At 48.0% G+C, this 24,396-nt stretch overlaps 2 protein-coding genes across 2 annotated transcripts; both read left to right on the forward strand.

Annotated features, from left to right (window-relative positions):
- Nucleotides 1–2,299: 2,299 nt before the first annotated feature.
- Nucleotides 2,300–3,963, forward strand: Mrps26 (mitochondrial ribosomal protein S26). Its single transcript, NM_001013206.2, has 4 exons — nt 2,300–2,558; nt 2,649–2,795; nt 2,876–2,999; nt 3,526–3,963. The coding sequence occupies exons 1-4, from the start codon at nt 2,347–2,349 to the stop codon at nt 3,643–3,645; spliced, it is 603 nt and encodes a 200-aa protein (NP_001013224.1). The 5' UTR covers nt 2,300–2,346; the 3' UTR covers nt 3,646–3,963.
- An 11,766-nt stretch (nt 3,964–15,729) lies between these two features.
- Oxt (oxytocin/neurophysin I prepropeptide) lies at nt 15,730–16,570 on the forward strand. Its single transcript, NM_012996.3, has 3 exons — nt 15,730–15,885; nt 16,109–16,310; nt 16,395–16,570. Exons 1-3 carry the CDS (start codon nt 15,766–15,768, stop codon nt 16,448–16,450), a joined length of 378 nt encoding a protein of 125 aa, NP_037128.1. The 5' UTR covers nt 15,730–15,765; the 3' UTR covers nt 16,451–16,570.
- Nucleotides 16,571–24,396: the final 7,826 nt, after the last annotated feature.

A 24,396-nucleotide genomic window follows, 5' to 3' on the forward strand; every position in this document is an offset into this window, starting at 1 on the left:
GATGTATTTGGGTTGGAGAGATGGCTCAGTGGGTAAGAGCACTGACTATTCTTCCAGAGGACCTGGGTTCAATTCCTAGCACCAACAGGTAGCTCACATCTGTCTGTAACTCCAGTTCCTGGAAACCTGACACCCTCACACAGATATACATGCAGCCAAAACACCAATGAACATTAAAAAAAATCGTTGAAATTTTTTTTAAAATCTGCTTTTAAAAGATTATTTTTTTACTTAGGCACCGTATGCACACATGCATGTGAGTGACACCCATAAGCCAGAAGAGATTACTTGGTCCCTAGAATTGAAGTTATAGGCCATTCTGAGGTGCCCAATGTGGATGCTGGGAACCACATTCAGAATTTCACTACTGAGCCATCTCTCCAACCATGTTATGCTTTTTGTTTCAAACCTCAGATCCTTAGGAAGATCTAAGACAGAGGAGCACTTGTCTGGTGACTTTAAAAGCCAACATCAACTTCGGATTTGCTCATAGAACATTGTGAGGAGGGGTTTGAGTAATGACTTGCACCTCCCTGTTTCAAGAGATCACTGTACCTTGGTATGGTGACACACACAATCTTAGCACTCTGGAGACAGATGCAGGGATATTGCTTCAAGTTCAAGGCCAGCCTGGGCTTTGTTGGAAATATAAGGCCATCAAGTAAGACCCTGATTGGGGCTTTTTTGTTTTTGTTTTAATGATATCACTGGATTTGACACCAGAGGAAATAGAATGGCCTGATCATTAAATCCTGGGACCGTCTGCATAGGGTCCTGCAGGCACCTGAAGTCACCTCATCCATAGTTTACCCCTTGGTAAATGAGGAGGCGTCCATTCCTCCAACTCTGTCTGTCTGTCCTTCTACCCATGAACTGCCCAGAAAAGCCTCCTTTCCCAGCTTTGACAATTCTATCTCGCCACCTAGTGGGGAGGGTCACAAATGGACAGTTACTTCCACTTCCCCAACAGGTCAGAGAAAGGGGGCAGAGAACCTGCCTTCTAGTTCTGTAGCATTAGCTACTCAAAATGACTCCACATCTTTCATCCACCGTAGGCCTAAATCTCTTACACTTATGAAACCCTCTGAAAGAAGGATGAGTAGACCTGACCAGCCGAGAGAACGTCAGAGCCAGCAAGGTTAGGAAGCCTCTAGGAATGACCCACACCATAGAAATATTCTCTTTGCGCAGACACTGAAGTTATCTGAAATGAGATACTGGTTATCTAGGATGACCCCGAAGAAGAAAGGTTTAGGACAGGTGTGGTGGTATGTGCCTTTAACCCCAGCATTTAGGAGGCAATGGCAGATGGACCTCTTGTGAGTCTGATATACATTGTAAGTGACAGACCATCCGGAGCTATATAGTGAGACCCTGTTGCAAAGAAAGGATGGGAGTGCCACGTTCCCTGATGTTCAGAGCAACCCTGTGTCACTCCAGGGTAGGGTGAGATGAGAGGAAGAGGGTGCTGGCTGGGCCTCCTACGGGCCTGGAAGTTGGGAGAAGGATGTAAGCAGACTCTGTTCTCTTCTGAGAAAATATCAGGTATTGCAGTCAGCCCAGGCTCCTCAGACCCTCCTAAGTGCAGATTCTCTGCAGAATCTGGTGTTGACAACACTAATGAGTAGGATGAGACTTCAGTTCCCTAGCCCTCACCGTCAGCTTCTGATTACCAACAACTCTCCCAGAGGAGAGCCATCTACCTTTGGGACAGATGCTCTCTGCCCTGCACTGCCGCCTGTTTCTCTTCAATTGTAGAGGAGATAGTACTTTAAAAGCTTCATAAATGGTCTCAAGGTGGGAAGACCCCGGCTCAGGTGAAAGAGGACAAGCGTCACCTCACACAGGCCACCCAGTAGAAAACAAGTGATCACTGATACTGAGAACTCTGGCAATTGCAGAGCTGCCCAAGACCACAACAGGGCAGTGCAATGCAAGGAAAAGGTTTGTTGCTCGATTGCAAACCTAAAGTTTAAAGTGCATCAGGAGAACGCTTACTCAAAGAGGAAGTGTAAGCCTAACTTAAGTAGCTAGAAGCTCAGAATTTCTTGCATCAGCCCTGGAAGGGTACACAGGCCACCGGTGGGCCAGAGAACCACACGCTTTGGGGCGGTGTCCAAGCTTGTGAACAAGTAGGCAAGAGCGCCTGGTGTTGTAGCTGTCATTGGCGGGCAATACAGCCCAGCGAACTGTGGTCTCCAAGGTGCCCCTCGACCCTCCCACTCTACCCGAGACTCCAGGGACGCGATGGGCCAGACAGCAAGAGCTCCGCCTACGGGGGCGGGGACAGGAGATTCCCGTGATGCTCCTCGACCACTTCCGGACAGGGCGCAGGCGCTAGCTGTCATGTTGCGGGCTTTGAACCGCCTGGCCGCGCGGCCCGGGGGCCAGCCCCCAACCCTGCTCCTTCTGCCCGTGCGCGGCCGCAAGACCCGCCACGATCCGCCTGCCAAGTCCAAGGTCGGGCGCGTGAAAATGCCTCCTGCAGTGGACCCTGCGGAATTGTTCGTGTTGACCGAGCGCTACCGACAGTACCGGGAGACGGTGCGCGCTCTCAGGTGTGTGTAAAGGGCAGGCGGCCTTCGGCGCCCCCTGGGAAGTGCTGGGGCTGGAGGATGGGTGCTCACTTGAAGCCCGTCCTCACCCAGGCGAGAGTTCACATTGGAGGTGCGAGGGAAATTGCACGAGGCCCGAGCCGGGGTTCTGGCTGAGCGCAAGGCGCAAGAGGCCATCAGAGAGCACCAGGAGCTGATGGCCTGGAACCGGGAGGAGAACCGGAGACTGCAGGAACTACGGTGCGAGAGGCGCGGGGCTGGGTGGGCTGGGCTAGGCTCACCCACGGCCCCGCTCATTCTCGGCTCCTTTTTCCTCGCAGGATAGCTAGGTTGCAGCTCGAAGCACAGGCCCAGGAGCTGCGGCAGGCTGAGGTCCAGGCCCAGAGGGCCCAGGAGGAGCAGGCTTGGGTGCAACTGAAAGAACAAGAAGTTCTCAAACTGCAGGTGGGCCAAGGTCGTGAGGAATGTGGGTATTGGAGATTCCGGTGAGGGAGGCTCTGGGGAGAGCAGCACAGGGTGTCAAGTGACCAGTCTTCAGGAGGCTTCTCTCTCTGCTCTGCACGCACAGAGTGCCTCCCAGACAATGGTCAATGAAAGGTTACAGGCTAGTATTGCCGTGTGAAACTTGAAGTCAGGGAAACCATAAATGAGAATGGAGCTGTTTTTATTGTGTAAGGGAGAGTGACAAGGTTGAGAGAGTCCACCACCCCGCACCTCCCCCCCCCCCAATCAGGTTGTCACGATTCGATTCGTTCTTGGGTTGTGGCTGAGAGATCTGATGGGTAATTGTCCGAGGAAGAGGGATATAATGGTTGAGGTCACCTAGTACAGTTGTGCTGGCCTATTGGTGGGACACTCAAAGGGGCCCTGGGCTCTTTTGACACCCTTCTTAAGGTGGGCTAGAGACAGTAAGTTATGCAGGCAGCCAGCTCTGAGAGATCCCACGTAGCTAACCTTTCTCTTCCCGTAGGAGGAGGCCAAAAACTTCATCACTCGGGAGAACCTGGAGGCACGGATAGAAGAGGCCTTGGACTCTCCGAAGAGTTATAACTGGGCGGTCACCAAAGAAGGGCAGGTGGTCAGGAACTGAGAACAGAGGCCTCTCAGGCCCAAATAAGGACAGTGCTTGCCTAGGGACTGGATATTGGGGTAGAAATTGGTGCATCCCAGGAGGGTGGCACAGCCTTGTCCAGAGCAGCCCCCATTCATTCTAGATTTGGCACCAGGTATAGTACCCTGTTCTGACACCACATACAAACTCCGGACAGCATTAAACTCTGGGAAGTTCCTATCACACAGAAGATCAGACTGGACTGTCCCCTCTAGAAGCCAAGAGCTGTCTCCTGAGTTTCTTGGAATAGTGTGAGCCCAATGTTTCCTGCTTTTATAAATAAACTATTGGAACGCAAAGCCTTTTGTTATGTGGCTTGCTTTTTTCTTGTTGTAGAATAAGTTTATTTGTCCCCAGTTATTTGGGTCTTTAGGTTATTAGCCAAAAGCCAGTTTCACCTAACTGAGCCAGGAGTTAGTTATCTGCTTTGCTCAATCCTGGGCTTTGCTGGGTAGGGTCAGGTGTGTCCAAGGTCCAGAAAGCAAAAAGGGTGCCCCGTTTCTCCTGGAAGCTCCCCGTCAGTGATTTCTGTAACCGGACCCTGCCCTGACACAGCGTCATTGGACTACCCAGCAGACAGTAGACTCCACTCTAAACCCGCTTCTTGCGGTCAGTTGCTGTCCTTCAGTGTGTGTAAGCAGTGGCCAGACAGCACCCTTGGGTGTCATTTCAAGACTCTCTCACCTTGGTCTGCTTTACGTTTGGTTTGATTTGGTTTGTTCTGGTTTTTGAGACGAGGCCTTTCACTGGAACCTGGCACTCAGTATTTAGACTGCCCAGCCAGCTAGCCTCAGAGAATGCATCTGCGTATGCTTGCCTGGCGCTGGAATTCGGTGCACATGGCTTTGATGTGTACCGGGGATCAGACACAGATGTTCATGAGTGCAGTGCATGCCTGTTAGTGGATGAGCTCTCTGCCTCTTTGCTCTTCAGTGTCATATACTTGAATACCAGGGACATGAACTCCAGACTCTCATCCTAGCTGAAATGGAAACCTTGGGGATGTTAGCAGCCTCTTACTCCATTGAAGAAGCAAGTGTGAAGGTGCAGGTGTCGTCCTGCACGCAGCCCCCCCCGAGAGCTGTAACCCACTTTAGGGTAGTAAATACTGTCCCTGACTGGGACACACAGTGAGCCCCTGCATTCAGATATCTGAGGTAGGCTAATGGGATCATGTCAGGACAACCTAGGCCATTCCTAGATCTTTGTTGTCACAGTAAACCCTAGGAACTCTGCTGCTGAATGGGTAACCCCTTCACTCCTGCCCAGGATGTATCTCCCTAGTCACAAGCGTAGATACTTAACCAAGAAACTGGACCCTTGCCCCTTCATGATAAGTGGGTGCTGAGGGGAAAGCCATGGCCATGGCCTTCAGGGCTAGGTTAGGTCCTACAAAACTGAAGGAGGTGGGCTCTGGGTGTTGTTCACTTGGTAGATTGATAGGCCCTGGGTTCAATCCCCACCTCTGCATAAAGCAGGCATGGTGGTTCACTGCCTGCTTTTAGAGGAAGAGGCAAGAGGATTGGTAGAATCTCAAGGTCATTTTCAGCTACATAGGGAGTTCGAGACCAACCTGAATCCTCATGAGACCGCTCATCGGGGAGACTGGGGTGCCTGTGCTGGTACTGCAGCCGAGCGAGGGCAAACTGCTCAGCTGACTGAAGGGCTACAGAGAGAGAGGCACATTTGTCAGCTCAGCGGTGTGGGGTATTTTCATGTTTCATCCAGGCACGATGAAACCTAAAGTCATTGTTCAGTTTCTCCAGCACGTGGGTATCCAACGTGCCCTGAGATCTCAGGTTCCTCTGCGAATTTGCAGAAACAGTTACAGCAGACTCTGTGAGGAAGCCTGGTAAAGGCCAAAGAGTCTGGCAAGGATCAAACTTGGAATTGTTTTTTTCTTGCCAGATAGAAGTCAAAGCATTTTCCCACCCCAAGCCTGGCTGGGCTCCTGTTGACACTGGCCATTTCCTCTTCGTGTGCTTTAACAAATATGTTGAACACAGATGCTGAATTCAGCCCTCAGCACTCATGCCAGCCCGCTCACCACTCCGGGGGATACAGTGCTCTAACCTCCGTGGGCACGAACACTTACACACAAACATAACTAAAAGTGATAGAGTTTTTAAACCTTGTGGGTTTTGTTGTTTGAAATTTTAAGTAGGGTCTCAACTATGTAGCTGCCCTGGAACTCAGTACACAGATCAGGCTGGTCTTGGACTCAAAGATTTGACTGGTGCTATGTAGCTGAAAATGACCTTGAGATTCTACCAATCCTCTTGCCTCTTCCTCTAAAAGCAGGCAGTGAACCACCATGCCTGCTTTATGCAGAGGTGGGGATTGAACCCAGGGCCTATCAATCTACCATGTGACCAACACCCAGAGCCCACCTCCTTCAGTTTTGCAGGACCTAACCATCCCTGAAGACCATGGCCACAGCTTTCACCTCTGTCTCCTACGTGCTGTTAAAAAATCTTCTTTTCTTTTTTAATAAAAGGGGTAGCTGACTCCACAGTCATCTGAGTTCTTCCCGCTTTTTCAGACCCCCAGTTGGTTTCCAGGCACCCACATCAAGTGGCTCACAGCCATCTGTAAGTCCAGTTCCAGGACAGGACAGCCCACAGGCACCTGCGCTCATATGCATATAACCCTGTGTGGACATGCCAACAGATAATTTTTAAAAGCCTGGAAAGGTGACACCAGAAGTGGCCAGGAGGGTAACACATGCTAGTCATCCCAGCACTTATTAAGCAGAGAGCTGGAGAGATGGCTCAGAGGTTAAGAACACTGACTGCTCTTCCAGACGTCCTGAGTTGAGCTCCCAGCAACCACATGGTGGCTCACAACCATCTGTAATGAGGTCTGGTGCCCTGTGTCTGAAGACAGCTACAGTATACTCATATACATAAAATACATAATTTAAAAAAAAATAAAGTGCACAATTTTAAAGTTAAAGGCCAGTCTAGTCTACATTATATAAGGCCAGCCAGAGCTATACAGCAAATTCATGGTGGTACCTTAAAGGATGAGGAGTTTAAAGCCAGTCTCACTTAGTCAGTGTGAGGCCAGCCTGGGCTACCTAAATCCCTATCTCAAAATGGGGGCTGCGGGGTCGTCAGGGAAGAAACATAGCTGTACACAGCTGTAAACCTAGGACTCAGGAGTATCTGGAGTTTAATGTCATATTCAGCTACATGGAGAACTTGAGGCCAGTCTATATAAGGTTCTTGCAGGGCCCAAGGCTTGGAATTGAACCCAGGTCCTCTGGGAGAGCAGCCCATGTTCTTAACTACTAAGCCATCCATCCAGTCCTGCAGTGTCTCACAGAGTACCACACTCCGTTCCACTGCATCTGCTGACTTGTGACCTGGCCGCCATTCACAGGCTGCAGGAGGGCACGTCTCCTGGGGACTGAACATTTTCACAAAGCCTTTCCTGACAATCTTTATTGTCACAAAGTCAGAATTTAGTTGTACTTGCTCTGAGGAAAAGTTACGTGCAAGAACCTCAGATGTTTTCAGGAAACCAAGTTGAGCATATACAAAATTGGTAGCTTATATTTTTCCAGAATTTCAGCAATTATGAATCTTTAATTGTCATTCAGTAGCCTTATCAGACTCTGGGGTGTAGTTTCATGGTACAGTGCTTCCTTACCATGTCCCAGGGCCCTGGCTTCAATCCCCAACACAGAAAACATCCCAGAGTCTCTAAATCCCGGCCGTTTAAAAGTCCAGATACCTGATGGTTTTCCTTACATTTGTTTCTCAAATAATGAAGGCAGCGTTGTAAACTTTTTTCTTTGCTTTATTTGTTGTTGTTGTTGTTGTTGGGAATTGGTTCCAATGTTTTGAATTAATGCAGCCCCCAAATTAGGAATCTTCATGTCCAAACACTGTAGGTCCTTATCCCCAATTGGTTTTTGATTGATCAATAAAGATGCCAGGAGCCAATGGTCAGGCAAAGGGAGACGGGAAGGGGCCCTTAGATTTGCATGGGCTAGTGTGTGTGTGTGTGTGTGTGTGTGTGTGTGTGTGTGTGTGTGTGTGACAGACAGACAGACAGACAGAGACACAGAGACACAGAGAGAAAGGAGAGAGAGAGAGAGAGAGAGAGAGAGAGAGAGAGAGAGAGAGGAGAGGGTCCTCATGATTCAGGGAAGAAGGACAGGATGTAAGAGCTGCAGGACAGAAAGCCAATCAGCCATGTAAGAATCAGAGTAAGTGGGGTTGGGGATTTGGCTCAGTGGTAGAGCGCTTGCCTAGCAAGCGCAAGGCCCTGGGTTTGGTCCCCAGCTCCGAAAAAAAGAAAAAAAAGAATCAGGGTAAGTGACCAATGCTCACTTCCTCCGTTGGGCCTGGGACAGCAGGGGAAGGCTTAGCTTAGTCTCAGGAGTACCAGAGGGGAGCATTTGCTGACAGGGGAAGGTTTGGGAGTGCCTAGCCTTTGAGCTAGTCATGGCGTGTCAAAAGTTAACTGGTGTGTGTGTGTGTGTGTGTGTGTGTGTGTGTGTGTGTGTGTGTGTGTGTGTGTTTGTGTCTGTGTCTGTGTCTTCCATTTGAGAATCCAGATAGCTCCTGGGCAGGTGCACACATGCTACCCACCAAGTGTCAAAGCAGTGTAGTCCAAACTACTGCTCTACTTCTGTTTTTAAGTAGGGTAGGTTTGACAGGGTTTCTCTATGTAGCCCTGGCTGTCCCGGAGCTTACACTATAGACCAGGCTGACTGCCTCCCCAGTGCTGGGACTGAAGGCATGTGCCACTGCTGCTCAGCTATTCCTTTGCTGTTTTAAGGCCCTGCCACCACCACAGTGAGACTGTCCTTGCCAGTGAGAGGGGGGGCTGGGACGGGGGTGTGGGAGGGCATGCTATGAGCAAGTCTTTCAGAAATTCATTTCTGATTTGATGCCATGTCAGATCCATGGTGTGCGTCTGAGGTCACAGTAGGTCATAGGGACTAATTGTATAGCTCAGTGATAGAGCCAATTCTTGGCATGCATGAGGCCCTGGGTTTGTGCCCTCATGGAGACCAACATGTCTAACACGTGTTGAGCACTTACTATATCCTGAGTTTCGTTTTACACAATGTCCTCCTTCATCACAGCAGTCTTATAGGTAGGTACCAGTTATTCCTGGTTCACTTCTTTTGACAAAACTGAAGTGCATGTATTGTGACATATGGCACATAGGAAATCCTAGCGCTTGGGAGACTGAGGCTGAAGATGCTGAATTCCAGGCCAGCATGGGTTACAGAGTGAGACCCTGTTTATTTTAAGATCCTGTTTCCAAAACCAAAAGTGGGTAAATATGCACCCATGGGGATTGAAGTAGCTGGGATTCAAATGCAAATAGGTTGGACCAGCAAGACTGCCCACAGGTAAGGGTGCTTGTCACCCAGCCTGATAACCTCGTGTCATGCCCAGCACCCACATAGTAGGAGGGAAGTGGGTTGCACACAGTAGGGTACAGCCTCTCACAGCCTTTTCTCTAGTTCTGGCCCATTCATATTGATTTCTAGAAGCACACAGTAGGGCAGTCATGCGCACACTCTCCCATCTCTATTAGAGGCTTTTCCCCCTAAATTATTCTAATAATTATTTTAAGATAGGATTTAATGCTGCACTTCTAGCTGACTATGTCTGCAACTCATGTCAATCCTCCTGCCTCGGATTTCCAAATGCTGGAAATAGGTGTTAAGGGCCCAGGAGTTTTCTGGAAGAACTCACTCAGCCAAGGCATCCCCTGTGCAAATACCATTACAAGACGAGCGGAGGCCTGAACTTCACTGGCTCAAGTGCTGGGAATGCAGCATTTAACAATTTTTCCCTAAGTTGTGAATGCCACAAGCAGCAATAAAATATTCAGAAGAAAAACGTCTATGTGTCTCACATAAAGAAGTGACCAAAACAATGAAGAGATTCCCCACCAACCCCGAGACAGGGTCTCCATACAGCCTTGGCTGTCCTGGAAGCTGCTGCATAGACCGAGTTGGCCTAAACCTCACAGATCTGCCTGCCTCCGCCTGCCTCCACCTGCCTCCGCCTGCCTCTGCCTCCCAAGCGCTGGGATTTAAGGCATGTGCTACCACTGCCCAGCCCAGAAGTGTTCCATATAAACTATTTTCTTCTGTCTAGAAATGACCCTTCTGTGGAAGGTACAGTGCTAAAATGATCACCGTGATCCCCATTCTTGATACCCCCAACTTTGTGTAATCTCCTGCAGCATGTGAGAAGGACCCATAAATTTGTTTCTAAACAGTAATGTAGGGGTTGGGGATTTAGCTCAGCGGTAGAGCACTTGCCTAGCAAGGGCAAGGCCCTGGGTTCGGTCCTCAGCTCTGAAAAAAAGAAAAGAAAAAAAAAAAACCAGTAATGTACAGTACAAGCGGTGCAGTGTCAGCCCCGGTAGGTGCAGTGCGTGCAGTGTCAGCTCCCTCGGGTGCAGTGAGTGCTGTGTCAGCCCCTTTGGGTGCAGCATGTGCAATGTCAGCCCCCCCTGGGTGCAGTGGGTGCAGTGTCAGCCCCCCCTGGGTGCAGTGGGTGCAGTATCAGCCCCGGTAGGTGCAGTGCATGCAGTGTCGGCCCCCTTGGGTGCAGCAGGTGCAGTGTCAGCCCTGGTAGGTGCAGTGCGTGCAGTGTCAGCCCCCTTGGGTGCAGTGCATGCAGTGTCAGCCCCTTTGGGTGCAGCGTGTGCAATGTCAGCCCCTTCGGTGCAGTGCGTGCAGTGTCAGCCCCTTCGGGTGCAGTGGGTACAGTGTCAGCCCCCTCAGGTGCAGTGCAAGCAGTGTCAGCCCCCTCGGGTGCAGTGCATGCAGTATCAGCCCCCTTGGGTGCAGTGCGTGCAGTGTCAGCCCCCTCGGGTGCAGTGCGTGCAGTGGCAGCCCCCTCGGGTGCAGTGCGTGCAGTGGCAGCCCTGTGGGAGCACTCCAGCTGCAACAAAGATGGAGGCTGTGGCAGGCGTGATGTAATAAAGATTCCTCTTAGCTTCCGGTCAAAATGTAGAGATGCTGGTGGACCTCACCTGGGCAAGTGAGCTATTTGTTTGGGGCTCTTTTTAAGACAAGGTCCTACCATGTAGCCCTGGCTTGCCTATAGCTCACTGCATAGACCAGGCTGGCCCCAAACTCAGAGATCTGCCTTTCTGTGCCTCGGAGTGCTGAGAGCAAGGTGTGTACTGCCACACCCAGCCAATTCAGTCCTTTAAAAGTGAGCCTAAATCAGGCAAAGTGGGAGAGACAACAGGATCTCTGCGAGTTTAAGACCTGCCTTGTCTACATAGAGGTCCAGGACAGCCAAGGCTACATAGTGAAATCCTGTCTCAGATAGATAGATAGATAGATAGATAGATAGATAGATAGACAGACAGACAGACAGACAGACAGATGACATAGAATGAACCTAGGTCTTCCCTATGCTCAGAGACTTGACAGAACAGAATCAGTCTCTCACTTTTCCTTTGTCTCCCAGTCCAGAGAAGCAGGAGTTGGAGAGGTGCTCAGCAGCTGAGCGCACTGGTTGCTCTTCTAGGAGACCAGGGTTCATTTTCCAGGCCCCATATGCCAAACACGACCACCCGGAACTCCAGTTCCAGGGGGTCTGACACCTTCTTCTGGCCTCTGTGGACATTTTGCACAGACATACATGCAGGCTCATACACATAATTTTTTCAAATATATTTTAAAGAAGTGAGCTGCCAAATAATATACAACTGCAGGGAAATGACCTGTGTCCACGGTCACCAAGCTCCGATAAGGAAGGGCTGCATACCAGCTGAGGTGTGGCTGCTCCTAGGACCATGAGTAGAAACGCCTGCCTGGGCTCTGCCCCCAAAACAGACATGATAAATGGGTATTTCCAGAGGTTACATTTGTGCTCACTTGTACATAGCAGCAGCACGCTGAGCCTTCTGCGTGTACACTTTCTTTCCTTGATACTCACAGGTTACCCTAAGGAGAATGACAACCAACACTGCCTCTCATCCCATAGCATTTCCTAATCCACCCCCTACATAACTTGGATCTGGGACCCTAACAAGGGTGGTGAGAGAGTGAAGAAAGGACAGACACATGGACAGAAAGGCTGGGGTCAGGTGGCCTGTGCACTCTCTGGCAGAATGGTAGCAGCCACTGGAGCAGCCCAGAACCTCCGTGTGTTCACTCTGCACAGCGCAGGAGAGGGCCTGGCTGATCTTGTGGGCAGCAATCCCAGGTTGTGGACATTCATCAGGGAGCCACCACTTCTATGGCTAAAGCGCACACTGGCCCGTCCTTTGTAAACACCTCCACTAGAACATACCGTCAGCATTTGCACTCAGACCAGACAAAGGCTCTGCCAAATCCCCATTCACCTCACCCACAGCGTGCAGGGGGAAGCTTTGCCAAATCTCACAGGTCTGAGGCCCGTGAGACAGTATACATTCACCCAGGGCTTCCTCAGCTCTCCTCCGGGGACCTCGACATAGCCCTGGTCTAAGCACCCAGCATGGTGATATCTACCTTCCTAGCACATGTTGCCTTAAACATAGCACATGTTGCTATGTTTACGTGCCTTTGTTTCCTGTGGTGACTTTTAATTACTATAGCAAAACCCCTGACAAGTTGTAATGTATAAAAACAAAAGTTTTAATTTGATGGTTTTTGAGGAAGTATCTCATTATCCCCTTGATGGCTTTGAACTGTCATTTATCTGAGACTGGTCTTGAACTCCTGATCCTGCTGCACATTTCCAGCATGCTGAGATTACAGGTGTGTGCCGCCATGCCTAGAAGGAAAGGGTTATTTGGACTCACAGTCTCAGAGACTTCAGTCCACAATCTGTAGCCACTGTTCCTTACAGGTCTATGTTGAAGTACACATCATGGCAGAAGCACACGGAAGGATACACCCCTTCATCCCATGCCTGCAAAACTGAAAAAGAGATCCAGGAGAGACCACTTCCTTCATGGGCATGCTGTCAGAGACATAAAGACCTGACACTGGGTCTCTATCTTAAAGATCTCACCATCTCCCAAGACATCTTCCTAAGGACTGACAATGTATCACATGGGATACACTCAGATCTTAACTAAAGTCGTAACCCAACATAATATGCCTCTTAGTTCATATTCTGCTTCCTCCAGTGACAGATGAACCCCATGGTGATAGTGACTTTTCTCCTGGTGCTGACACTGTACCCAAGGCTCCGCCTACTCTACCTTGCTATAAGCTCAATGTCCTCTTATACTTCAGTGTGTTCTCCCACTCAGCTGCAGCCCCATTCTGAGGACTAGCATTCTGTCTGCGGATATTGGCCTTCCCAAACACAGATGGGTTGGTGAGCATGTTAGGCATGCTGGCCTAACAGGAGCATTAGGTATGTATTATCAAGACATGCTAATTTATGTGCATGGATTACCTAAGATGAGATCACTATGCCCACAGACTATGTGGGCTGTCTCTCTGGGGCTATAGTGGGGGTCAAGCTCTTGGCCTTCTATGCCTGGAATGCCAATAAGCTAGTCTGGGTGAGAAATGAAGTGATTTGTAGTACAGGTCAACCTCACCACCAACTTAGTGCTTGATAGTTTGCACCAGTGACTCAGGATCTGTGATTCAGGGTCAGAAGAGAACGTGCTTTGCCCCACTGGCCCCAGCTCCTTGAGGAGAAGGCTGATCATAAGAACAAGGAGACCGGAGGCTTTTCCATACTCTCTAGGGGCTGAGACTGCATGTAGTGAGTGGGTCTCGGGGGCACTGGCTGTTACTTCTTCCTGGATGTCGCAGGTCACTTCTTAAGAGAGCCTGAGATGGAGTTTAGAACACGGGCTTAGGCCCCACCTCTATGGAAGAGAAGGGGTGGGCAACTAGAACCAGTATGCAGACCTCAGCTAACCCAAAGCCCAAAGCTGACATGCAGTTGGGGTGCCCAGCATTCGTACCAAAGTGGACCAACCATTATATGTGGACACCTGGGAAGGGCCAGGTGGCTTTCTGCAGCTAAGACCACACCCAGCCACTGATGGCAAGTGTCTTCTTAAACAGGGGCCTAGGTACCTGGCACGGTGGTACACCCAGCACTTTGGGAGGCAGGGGGATCGCTGTGAGTTCAAGCCCAGCCTAGTCTACACAGACAGTCCCAGGTCAACTAAGAGTCTATCTCAAAACAAAATAAAACGACTCTGGATAATGCTTCTCCTTTCTTTTAAATGTTTTTAGGTCTATTTATTTTATTTTATGTGTCTGAACGTTCTGCCTGCAAGTGTGTAATGCACTATTTGGGTACTGGCTCCACTGGAACTGGGATAAGTGATGTGAGCCACCCTGTGGGTGCTGGGAATCAAACCTAGGACTTCTGCAAGAGCAACTCAACCACTGAGCCAGTTCTCCAGCCCTGAGATGGTAAGATATTAAGATGGGGCCCAGTGGAAGATCTTCCAGTCACTGAGGGCAAGCCCTTGAAGGGAGCAGTGAGACCTTGGTCTCTCCTGGTGATCTGTTTTCGATTTCTCAGCCGTCAAATGAAGAGGTTGAGGCTCCCATGTCTTCCTGCCATGGTTTGTCTGTGTCTTTATTTTGTTTTGGTTTTGCTTTTGTTTTTTTGTGTAGCCCAGGCTGGCCTGGAACTAGGTCTGTAGACCAGGCTGGCCTGGAACTCACAGACATTCTCCTGCCTCTGCCTCCTGAGTTCTGGGATTAAAAGTTTGCATCACTGTCACCGTGGCTTAATGTGCATTTCATTTTAAACTGTATTCAAATGCAAAATCAAGGAGCTGGGGAGATGGCTTAATGGTTAAGTCTGCACACTGCTCTTGCAGAATTCTGAATTTTGTTCCCAGCACCCACATAGGCCTACTCATGATCCCCTTTAATGACAGCTCCTGGGGATACAACATCCTCTTCTGGTTGCCAAGGAAACCTGTGTACACAAACATACACACAAATAAAAGTTAAAATTTAAAGCAAAAACTGTTCCCAAAATGTCTTGCTACCACCATGCTGGGGACTGGACCCAAGGTCTCTCACACACTAGGCAGGCAGTCTGCTACTGAGCTGCATGTAGCATTCTTCCCATGCAGACCTATGCAGGCCTGCAGCCCAACCCTGAAATGCAACACGAGATGCCTAGTTGTATGTACTAAAATGGGCCACCATTACATGTGGCCACCAGGAAGGGTATGGCCTTAGGACAAATGGCTCTCTGTAGCTGAGGCCGCCTGTTGGCCACGCTCAAGCAGCTGATGGCCTGTGTTTTCTCAAACGGGAGTGTAGGTACCTAGCATTTGGGAGGCAGAAGCAAATAGATCACTGTGAGTTCAAGGCCAGCCTGGTCCTCATAGCAAGTTCTAATACAGAGTTTTAAAGAGTTTTAAAGTTATTTATTATATATAAGCACATTGTAGCTCTCTTCAGACACACCAGAAGAGGGCATCAGATCCCATTACAGATGGTTGTGAGCCACCATATGGTTGCTGGGATTTGAACTCAGGGCCTTTGGTAGAGCAGTCAGTGCTCCTAACCACTGAGCCATCTCTCCAGCCCTAATACAGAGTTGTAAGTGCAAGTGTGATTTTTCCTTTTATTGTGATTTTTCTTTCTTTTTACTTTATTTTGGTCTGTTTGTTGTGTTTTTGGGTTTGATTTCTACTGATATTTTGTTTTACGGGCTAGTTAGAAGAAGGGCTGAGCTGCACTCAGAGATTGAACAAGATCCTTTTCCCCATCTAAGCTTTAGATCCACGTAAGGGCTTCCTCACCCACTTGCGCTATCCAGCCTCATTCTGAGGTATTGGATTTCTATGAAAAACAGCTCCTGGCTAGGCTGCACCTCCACCCCCTCCAAGTCTCTTTATCCTCTTGTAGCTTAGGCCTCCCCTTCCAGGCTGTGTCCCTTTTGAGCTCCAGGTCATTAGCTGAGGCGGTGACCTTGACCCCAGCCCAGACCCTGCAAATGAAGGGCCTGCTTCTAAACAGTGTGGAACAGTTTGACCCAAGAGACCTGCTGTGACCAGTCATGCAGTCACCCTCTTTAGACTGGGCCCCACCATGGCAGTGGCCAGGCATAAAAAGGTCGGTCTGGGCTGGAGAAACCATCACCGACGGTGGATCTCGGACTGAACACCAACGCCATGGCCTGCCCCAGTCTTGCTTGCTGCCTGCTTGGCCTACTGGCTCTGACCTCCGCCTGCTACATCCAGAACTGCCCCCTGGGCGGCAAGAGGGCTGCGCTAGACCTGGATATGCGCAAGGTGAGTCTCCCCGACGCCATCCTGTCCCGTTCTGGCAAGGCTAAGGACCAGAGATGCTCTCCCACCTTCAGAGAGCATCCCCTCACACTTGCCAGCCCTACGCGGCCTCGCAAGGGAACCCGGGGCTCCCTCTTGACGCCGTGAAGGCACGCTGTCCCTGCCCCACCACAGTCCCGATATGGATTGTGCACAGCGCCCATCCGCGTCTTTCCCCCCCCCGCAGTGTCTTCCCTGCGGACCCGGCGGCAAAGGGCGCTGCTTCGGGCCGAGCATCTGCTGCGCGGACGAGCTGGGCTGCTTCGTGGGCACCGCCGAGGCGCTGCGCTGCCAGGAGGAGAACTACCTGCCCTCGCCCTGCCAGTCTGGCCAGAAGCCTTGCGGAAGCGGAGGCCGCTGCGCCACCGCGGGCATCTGCTGTAGCCCGGGTGAGCAGGAGGGGGCCTAGCAGGACCGACCGGCAGGGAGCCGTCGGGTTTGCTGCTCAGGCCACTGACCCATTTCTCTTGCAGATGGCTGCCGCACCGACCCCGCCTGCGACCCTGAGTCTGCCTTCTCCGAGCGCTGAGCCCGCTTTGTGATGATACCTTTAGGGCGCTTCCTTCATTCCCCATGGCCACTACCAGAAAAAATTAAAAAAAAAACATAAATAAATAAATAAATAAATAAAGCAGATTTCCTCTTCAAACTTGACTGGCGTCTAATTGTCAGAAACGGGAGGGAGGAAAGGCACCGGGAACGCCATGGACATTGGCAATTCAGAGGGAGAACAGCCCAGCAGGCTGCTAGGAGGACCGAGGGGTCTCTACAGGTTGTCATCTCCAGTTAGGCCCGTTTCCCACTCCCGACTGGGGTAAGCCTGCGGCAGACAGACTTAGGAGCAGCATTTGGAAGTCCAAACAGCAATGGTGGACTTCTGTGGGAAAGGGCAAAGCCAAACAGGGGCCTGGGTGATGGGAAGGCAGGAGAGGCGGCAAGGGACTCATCCAGTCACTTCCATATCTGGAAGGAGACCTTGGCGGCGACCTCAGAGGTTGAGGGGGTAATCCCGGCCTAGAAGAAAGGGTCTTGGCCAGGGGAGGGTAGTTGCAGAACCATAAGGTTTCTACAGAGCTGAATTCTCACACAGGCCCCAAGGAAGCCACAACGGAAAATATCAAGAATCAACTGGCCTCTCCGTTTCTGTCTCCAGGGCCGGGCCTGAGCTCAGGGGCCCTGTGTCTGCCTCTGCAGGACAGCGTTCTCTGGGAAGTCATGGGATCTAAGAGCCAGTGGGCACAAATGACCACAAAGCAGAGAGCTCACAGACAAACAGGAAACCCGCAATCCAGACTGCTTGGGTAGAGCTCAGGAGAGCAAGTCTTGCCCCACAAGGTTAAGGTCCTGGGCTCCATCCCATCTAGAAAACAAGTAAACACGTAAACCAGCACTTTATGTGGCTCTCACACTCAGCAAATGAACACAGATGCCCCACCGCCCCCACATGTGGGATCCACAGACAGGGTGGAGGCCAAAGAGATATGCGAAAGAGACTTCAAGATTGATTTGAGTTTTTCTTTTTCTTTTTTTTCTTTTTGGTGGTAATAGAGTTCATCACTTTCTGGGCTTTTTTTTTTTAAAGATTTATTTATTTCATGTATGTGGGTACACTGTCACTGTCTTCAGGCACACCAGAAGAGAGCATTACAGATGGTTGTGAGCCACCATGTAGTTGCTGGGATTTAAACTCAGGACCTCTGGAAGAGCAGTCAGTGCTCTTAACCACTGAGTCATCTCTCCAGTCCTATGGGGGTTTTTTTGTTTTTTGTTTTGTTTTGTTTTGTTTTTAATGTTCCGATGTTTATTCTGTTAAATTTCCATTTCTGTGCATGTGTCTCTGTGTGAAAGTATTTGTAAATGAGTGCAGTGCCCATGGGGACCAGAAGAGGGCATCAGATCCCCTGAAACTGGGGTTACAGGTGGTTGTGAGTCATCCTAAGAGGTTGTGGGGAACAGAACTGGGGGCCTCTGCAAGAGCAGTGATCTCTTTTTTTTTTTTTTTTTTATTAACTTGAGTATTTCTTATATACATTTCGAGTGTTATTCCCTTTCCCGGTATCCGGGCAAACATCCCCCTCCCCCCCCCTTCCTTATGGGTGTTCCCCTCCCAACCCTCCCCCCATTGCCGCCCTCCCCCCACCAGTCTAGTTCACTGGGGGTTCAGTCTTAGCAGGACCCAGGGCTTCTCCTTCCACTGGTGCTCTTACTAGGATATTCATTGCTACCTATGGGGTCAGAATCCAGGGTCAGTCCATGTATAGTCTTTAGGTAGTGGCTTAGTCCCTGGAAGCTCTGGTTGGTTGGCATTGTTGTACATATGGGGTCTCGAGCCCCTTCAAGATCTTCCAGTTCTTTCTCTGATTCCTTCAACGGGGGTCCTATTCTCAGTTCAGTGGTTTGCTGCTGGCATTCGCCTCTGTATTTGCTGTATTCTGGCTGTGTCTCTCAGGAGCGATCTACATCCGGCTCCTGTCAGTCTGCACTTCTTTGCTTCATCCATCTTGTCTAATTGGGTGGCTGTATATGTATGGGCTACATGTGGGGCAGGCTCTGAATGGGTGTTCCTTCATTCTCTGTTTTAATCTTTGCCTCTCTCTTCCCTGCCAAGGGTATTCTTGTTCCCCTTTTAAAGAAGGAGTGAAGCATTCACATTTTGATCATCCGTCTTGAGTTTCATTTGTTCTAGGTATCTAGGGTAATTCAAGCATTTGGGCTAATAGCCACTTATCAATGAGTGCATACAATGTATGTCTTTCTGTGATTGGGTTAGCTTACTCAGGATGATATTTTCCAGTTCCAACCATTTGCCTACGAATTTCATAAAGTCGTTGTTTTTGATAGCTGAGTAATATTCCATTGTGTAGATGTACCACATTTTCTGTATCCATTCCTCTGTTGAAGGGCATCTGGGTTCTTTCCAGCTTCTGGCTATTATAAATAAGGCTGCAATGAACATAGTGGAGCACGTGTCTTTTTTATATGTTGGAGCATCTTTTGGGTATATGCCCAAGAGAGGTATAGCTGGATCCTCAGGCAGTTCAATGTCCAATTTTCTGAGGAACCTCCAGACTGATTTCCAGAATGGTTGTACCAGTTTGCAATCCCACCAACAATGGAGGAGTGTTCCTCTTTCTCCACATCCTCGCCAGCATCTGTTGTCCCCTGAGTTTTTGATCATAGCCATTCTCACTGGTGTGAGGTGAAATCTCAGGGTTGTTTTGATTTGCATTTCCCTTATGACTAAAGATGTTGAACATTTCTTTAGGTGTTTCTCAGCCATTTGGCATTCCTCAGCTGTGAATTCTTTGTTTAGCTCTGAACCCCATTTTTTAATAGGGTTATTTGTTTCCCTGCGGTCTAACTTCTTGAGTTCTTTGTATATTTTGGATATAAGGCCTCTATCTGTTATAGGATTGGTAAAGATCTTTTCCCAATCTGTTGGTTGCCGTTTTGTCCTAACCACAGTGTCCTTTGCCTTACAGAAGCTTTGCAGTTTTATGAGATCCCATTTGTCGATTCTTGATCTTAGAGCGTAAGCCATTGGTGTTTTGTTTAGGAAATTTTTTCCAGTGCCCATGTGTTCCAGATGCTTCCCTAGTTTTTCTTCTATTAGTTTGAGTGTGTCTGGTTTGATGTGGAGGTCCTTGATCCACTTGGACTTAAGCTTTGTACAGGGTGATAAGCATGGATCGATCTTCATTCTTCTACATGTTGACCTCCAGTTGAACCAGCACCATTTGCTGAAAATGCTATCTTTTTTCCATTTGATGGTTTTGGCTCCTTTGTCAAAAATCAAGTGACCATAGATGTGTGGGTTCATTTCTGGGTCTTCAATTCTATTCCATTGGTCTATCTGTCTGTCTCTGTACCAATACCATGCAGTTTTTATCACTATTGCTCTGTAATACTGCTTGAGTTCAGGGATAGTGATTCCCCCTGAAGTCCTTTTATTGTTGAGGATAGCTTTAGCTATCCTGGGTTTTTTGTTATTCCAGATGAATTTGCAAATTGTTCTGTCTAACTCTTTGAAGAATTGGATTGGTATTTTGATGGGGATTGCATTGAATCTGTAGATTGCTTTTGGTAAAATGGCCATTTTTACTATATTAATCCTGCCAATCCATGAGCATGGGAGATCTTTCCATCTTCTGAGGTCTTCTTCAATTTCCTTCTTCAGTGTCTTGAAGTTCTTATTGTACAGATCTTTTACTTGCTTTGTTAAAGTCACACCGAGGTACTTTATATTATTTGGGTCTATTATGAAGGGTGTCGTTTCCCTAATTTCTTTCTCGGCTTGTTTCTCTTTTGTATAGAGGAAGGCAACTGATTTATTTGAGTTAATTTTATACCCAGCCACTTTGCTGAAGTTGTCTATCAGCTTTAGTAGTTCTCTGGTGGAACGTTTGGGATCACTTAAATATACTATCATATCATCTGCAAATAGTGATATTTTGACTTCTTCTTTTCCGATCTGTATCCCCTTGACCTCCTTTTGTTGTCTGATTGCTCTGGCCAGAACTTCAAGAACTATATTGAATAAGTAGGGAGAGAGTGGGCAGCCTTGTCTAGTCCCTGATTTTAGTGGGATTGCTTCAAGTTTCTCTCCATTTAGTTTAATGTTAGCAACTGGTTTGCTGTATATGGCTTTTACTATGTTCAGGTATGGGCCTTGAATTCCTATTCTTTCCAGGACTTTTATCATGAAGGGGTGTTGAATTTTGTCAAATGCTTTCTCAGCGTCTAATGAAATGATCATGTGGTTTTGTTCTTTCAGTTTGTTTATATAATGGATCACGTTGATGGTTTTCCGTATATTAAACCATCCCTGCATGCCTGGGATGAAGCCTACTTGGTCATGGTGGATGATTGTTTTGATGTGCTCTTGGATTCGGTTTGCCAGAATTTTGTTGAGTATTTTTGCGTCGATATTCATAAGGGAAATTGGTCTGAAGTTCTCTTTCTTTGTTGTGTCTTTGTGTGGTTTAGGTATAAGAGTAATTGTGGCTTCGTAGAAGGTATTCGGTAGTGATCCATCTGTTTCAATTTTGTGGAATAGTTTGGATAATATTGGTATGAGGTCTTCTATGAAGGTTTGATAGAATTCTGCACTAAACCCGTCTGGACCTGGGCTCTTTTTGGTTGGGAGACCTTTAATGACTGCTTCTATTTCCTTAGGAGTTATGGGGTTGTTTAACTGGTTTATCTGTTCCTGATTTAACTTCAGTACCTGGTATCTGTCTAGAAAATTGTCCATTTCCTGAAGATTTTCAAGTTTTGTTGAATATAGGTTTTTATAGTAAGATCTGATGATTTTTTGAATTTCCTCTGAATCTGTTGTTATGTCTCCTTTTCATTTCTGATTTTGTTAATTTGGACACACTCTCTGTGTCCTCTCGTTAGTCTGGCTAAGGGTTTATCTATCTTGTTGATTTTCTCAAAGAACCAACTTTTGGTTCTGTTGATTCTTTCTATGGTCCTTTTGTTTCTACTTGGTTGATTTCAGCTCTGAGTTTGATTATTTCCTGCCTTCTACTCCTCCTGGGTGTATTTGCTTCTTTTTGTTCTAGAGCTTTTAGGTGTGCTGTCAAGCTGCTGACATATGCTCTTTCCTGTTTCTTTCTGCAGGCACTCAGCGCTATGAGTTTTCCTCTTAGCACAGCTTTCATTGTGTCCCATAAGTTTGGGTATGTTGTACCTTCATTTTCATTAAATTCTAAAAAGTTTTTAATTTCTTTCTTTATTTCTTCCTTGACCAGGTTATCATTGAGTAGAGCATTGTTCAGTTTCCAAGTATATATGGGCATTCTTCCTTGATTGTTATTGAAGACCAGTTTTAGGCCGTGGTGATCCGATAGCATGCATGGGATTATTTCTATCTTTCTGTACCTGTTGAGGCCCGTTTTTTGACCAATTATATGGTCAATTTTGGAGAAAGTACCATGAGGAGCTGAGAAGAAGATATATCCTTTTGCTTTAGGATAGAATGTTCTATAAATATCCGTTAAGTCCCTTTGGCTCATGACTTCTCTTAGTCTGTCTACATCTCTGTTTAATTTCTGTTTCCATGATCTGTCCATTGATGAGAGTGGGGTGTTGAAATCTCCCACTATTATTGTGTGAGGTGCAATGTGTGTTTTGAGCTTTAGTAAGGTTTCTTTTACATATGTAGGTGCCCTTGTATTTGGGGCATAGATATTTAGGATTGAGAGTTCATCTTGGTGGATTTTTCCTTTGATGAATATGAAGTGTTCTTCCTTATCTTTTTTGATGACTTTTAGTTGAAAATTGATTTTATTTGATATTAGAATGGCTACTCCAGCTTGCTTCTTCTGACCATTTGCTTGGAAAATTGTTTTCCAGCCTTTCACTCTGAGGTAATGTCTGTCTTTGTCTCTGAGGTGTGTTTCCTGTAGGCAGCAGAATGCAGGGTCCTCGTTGCGTATCCAGTTTGTTAATCTATGTCTTTTTATTGGGGAGTTAAGGCCATTGATGTTGAGAGATATTAAGGAATAGTGATTATTGCTTCCCGTTATATTCATATTTGGATGTGAGGTTATGTTTGTGTGCTTTCATTCGCTTTGTTTTGTTGCCAAGACGATTAGTTTCTTGCTTCTTCTAGGGTATAGCTTGCCTCCTTATGTTGGGCTTTACCATTTATTATCCTTTGTAGTGCTGGATTTGTAGAAAGATATTGTGTAAATTTGGTTTTGTCATGGAATATCTTGGTTTCTCCATCTATGTTAATTGAGAGTTTTGCAGGATACAGTAACCTGGGCTGGCATTTGTGTTCTCTTAGGGTCTGTATGACATCAGTCCAGGATCTTCTGGCCTTCATAGTTTCTGGCGAGAAGTCTGGTGTGATTCTGATAGGTCTGCCTTTATATGTTACTTGACCTTTTTCCCTTACTGCTTTTAATATTCTTTCTTTATTTTGTGCGTTTGGTGTTTTGACTATTATGTGACGGGAGGTGTTTCTTTTCTGGTCCAATCTATTTGGAGTTCTGTAGGCTTCTTGTATGCCTATGGGTATCTCTTTTTTTAGGTTAGGGAAGTTTTCTTCTATGATTTTGTTGAAGACATTTACTGGTCCTTTGAGCTGGGAGTCTTCACTCTCTTCTATACCTATTATCCTTAGGTTTGATCTTCTCATTGAGTCCTGGATTTCCTGTATGTTTTGGACCAGTAGCTTTTTCCGCTTTACATTATCTTTGACAGTTGAGTCAATGATTTCTATGGAATCTTCTGCTCTTGAGATTCTCTCTTCCATCTCTTGTATTCTGTTGGTGATGCTTGTATCTACGGCTCCTTGTCTCTTCCTTTGGTTTTCTATATCCAGGGTTGTTTCCATGTGTTCTTTCTTGATTGCTTCTATTTCCATTTTTAATTCCTTCAACTGTTTGATTGTGTTTTCCTGGAATTCTTTCAGGGATTTTTGCGATTCCTCTCTGTAGGCTTCTACTTGTTCTCTAAGGGAGTTCTTCACGTCTTTCTTGAAGTCCTCCAGCATCATGATCAAATATGATTTTGAAACTAGATCTTGCTTTTCTGGTGTGTTTGGATATTCCATGTTTGTTTTGGTGGGAGAATTGGGCTCCGATGATGCCATGTAGTCTTGGTTTCTGTTGCTTGGGTTCCTGCGCTTGCCTCTCACCATCAGATTATCTCTAGTGTTACTTTGTTCTGCTATTTCTGACAGTGGTTAGACTGTCCTATAAGCCTGTGTGTCAGGAGTGCTGTAGACCTGTTTTCCTCTCTTTCAGTCCGTTATGGGGACAGAGTGTTCTGCTTTCGGGCGTGTAGTTTTTCCTCTCTGCAGGTCTTCAGCTGTTCCTGTGGGCCTGTGTCTTGAGTTCACCAGGCGGGGTGCTGCCCAAGGGCTCTCTGTGGCGGCAGCAACCAGGAAGACCTGTGCCGCCCCTTCCAGGAGCTTCAGTGCACCAGGGTTCCAGATGGCCTTTGGTGTTTTCCTCTGGCGTCCGAGATGTATGTACAGAGAGCAGTCTCTTCTGGTTTCCCAGGCTTGTCTGCCTCTCTGAAGGTTCAGCTCTCCCTCCCACGGGATTTGGGTGCAGAGAACTGTTTATCCGGTCTGTTTCCCTCAGGTTCCGGCGGTGTCTCAGGCAGGGGTCCTGCCGCTCCTGGGCCCTCCCCCACGGGAACCCAGAGGCCTTATACAGTTTCCTCTTGGGCCAGGGATGTGGGCAGGGGTGGGCAGTGTTGGTGGTCTCTTCCGCTCTGCAGCCTCAGGAGTGCCCACCTGACCAGGCGGTGAGGTCTCTTTCCCACGGGTTCTGGGAGCAGAGAGCTGCTGCGGGCCGGGATCCGCGGGCGTGGGACCTCCGGCAAACACAGGACGTGCCCGGTCCTAGATGAACTCTGCCTCTGTGTGTCCCAATCTCACCAGGCAGCTCTCTTGCAGCAGACAAGTTGGTCTTACCTGTGGTCCCGAGGCTCAAGTTGAGCAGTGATCTCTTA

The sequence above is a fragment of the Rattus norvegicus genome, chromosome 3, assembly GCF_036323735.1.
Source record: "Rattus norvegicus strain BN/NHsdMcwi chromosome 3, GRCr8, whole genome shotgun sequence".
Classification (NCBI taxonomy): domain Eukaryota; kingdom Metazoa; phylum Chordata; class Mammalia; order Rodentia; family Muridae; genus Rattus; species Rattus norvegicus.

Bases quoted from the DNA above. Each gene is read 5' to 3' on its own strand.
- Oxt (NM_012996.3), top strand. From the start codon at position 15,766: ATGGCCTGCCCCAGTCTTGCTTGCTGCCTGCTTGGCCTACTGGCTCTG. The intron at 15,886-16,108 runs GTGAGTCTCCCC...CCCCCCCCGCAG, and splicing joins TAGACCTGGATATGCGCAAG to TGTCTTCCCTGCGGACCCGG. The intron at 16,311-16,394 runs GTGAGCAGGAGG...TTTCTCTTGCAG, and splicing joins GGGCATCTGCTGTAGCCCGG to ATGGCTGCCGCACCGACCCC.
- Mrps26 (NM_001013206.2), top strand. From the start codon at position 2,347: ATGTTGCGGGCTTTGAACCGCCTGGCCGCGCGGCCCGGGGGCCAGCCC. The intron at 2,559-2,648 runs GTGTGTGTAAAG...GTCCTCACCCAG, and splicing joins GAGACGGTGCGCGCTCTCAG to GCGAGAGTTCACATTGGAGG. The intron at 3,000-3,525 runs GTGGGCCAAGGT...CTCTTCCCGTAG, and splicing joins AAGAAGTTCTCAAACTGCAG to GAGGAGGCCAAAAACTTCAT.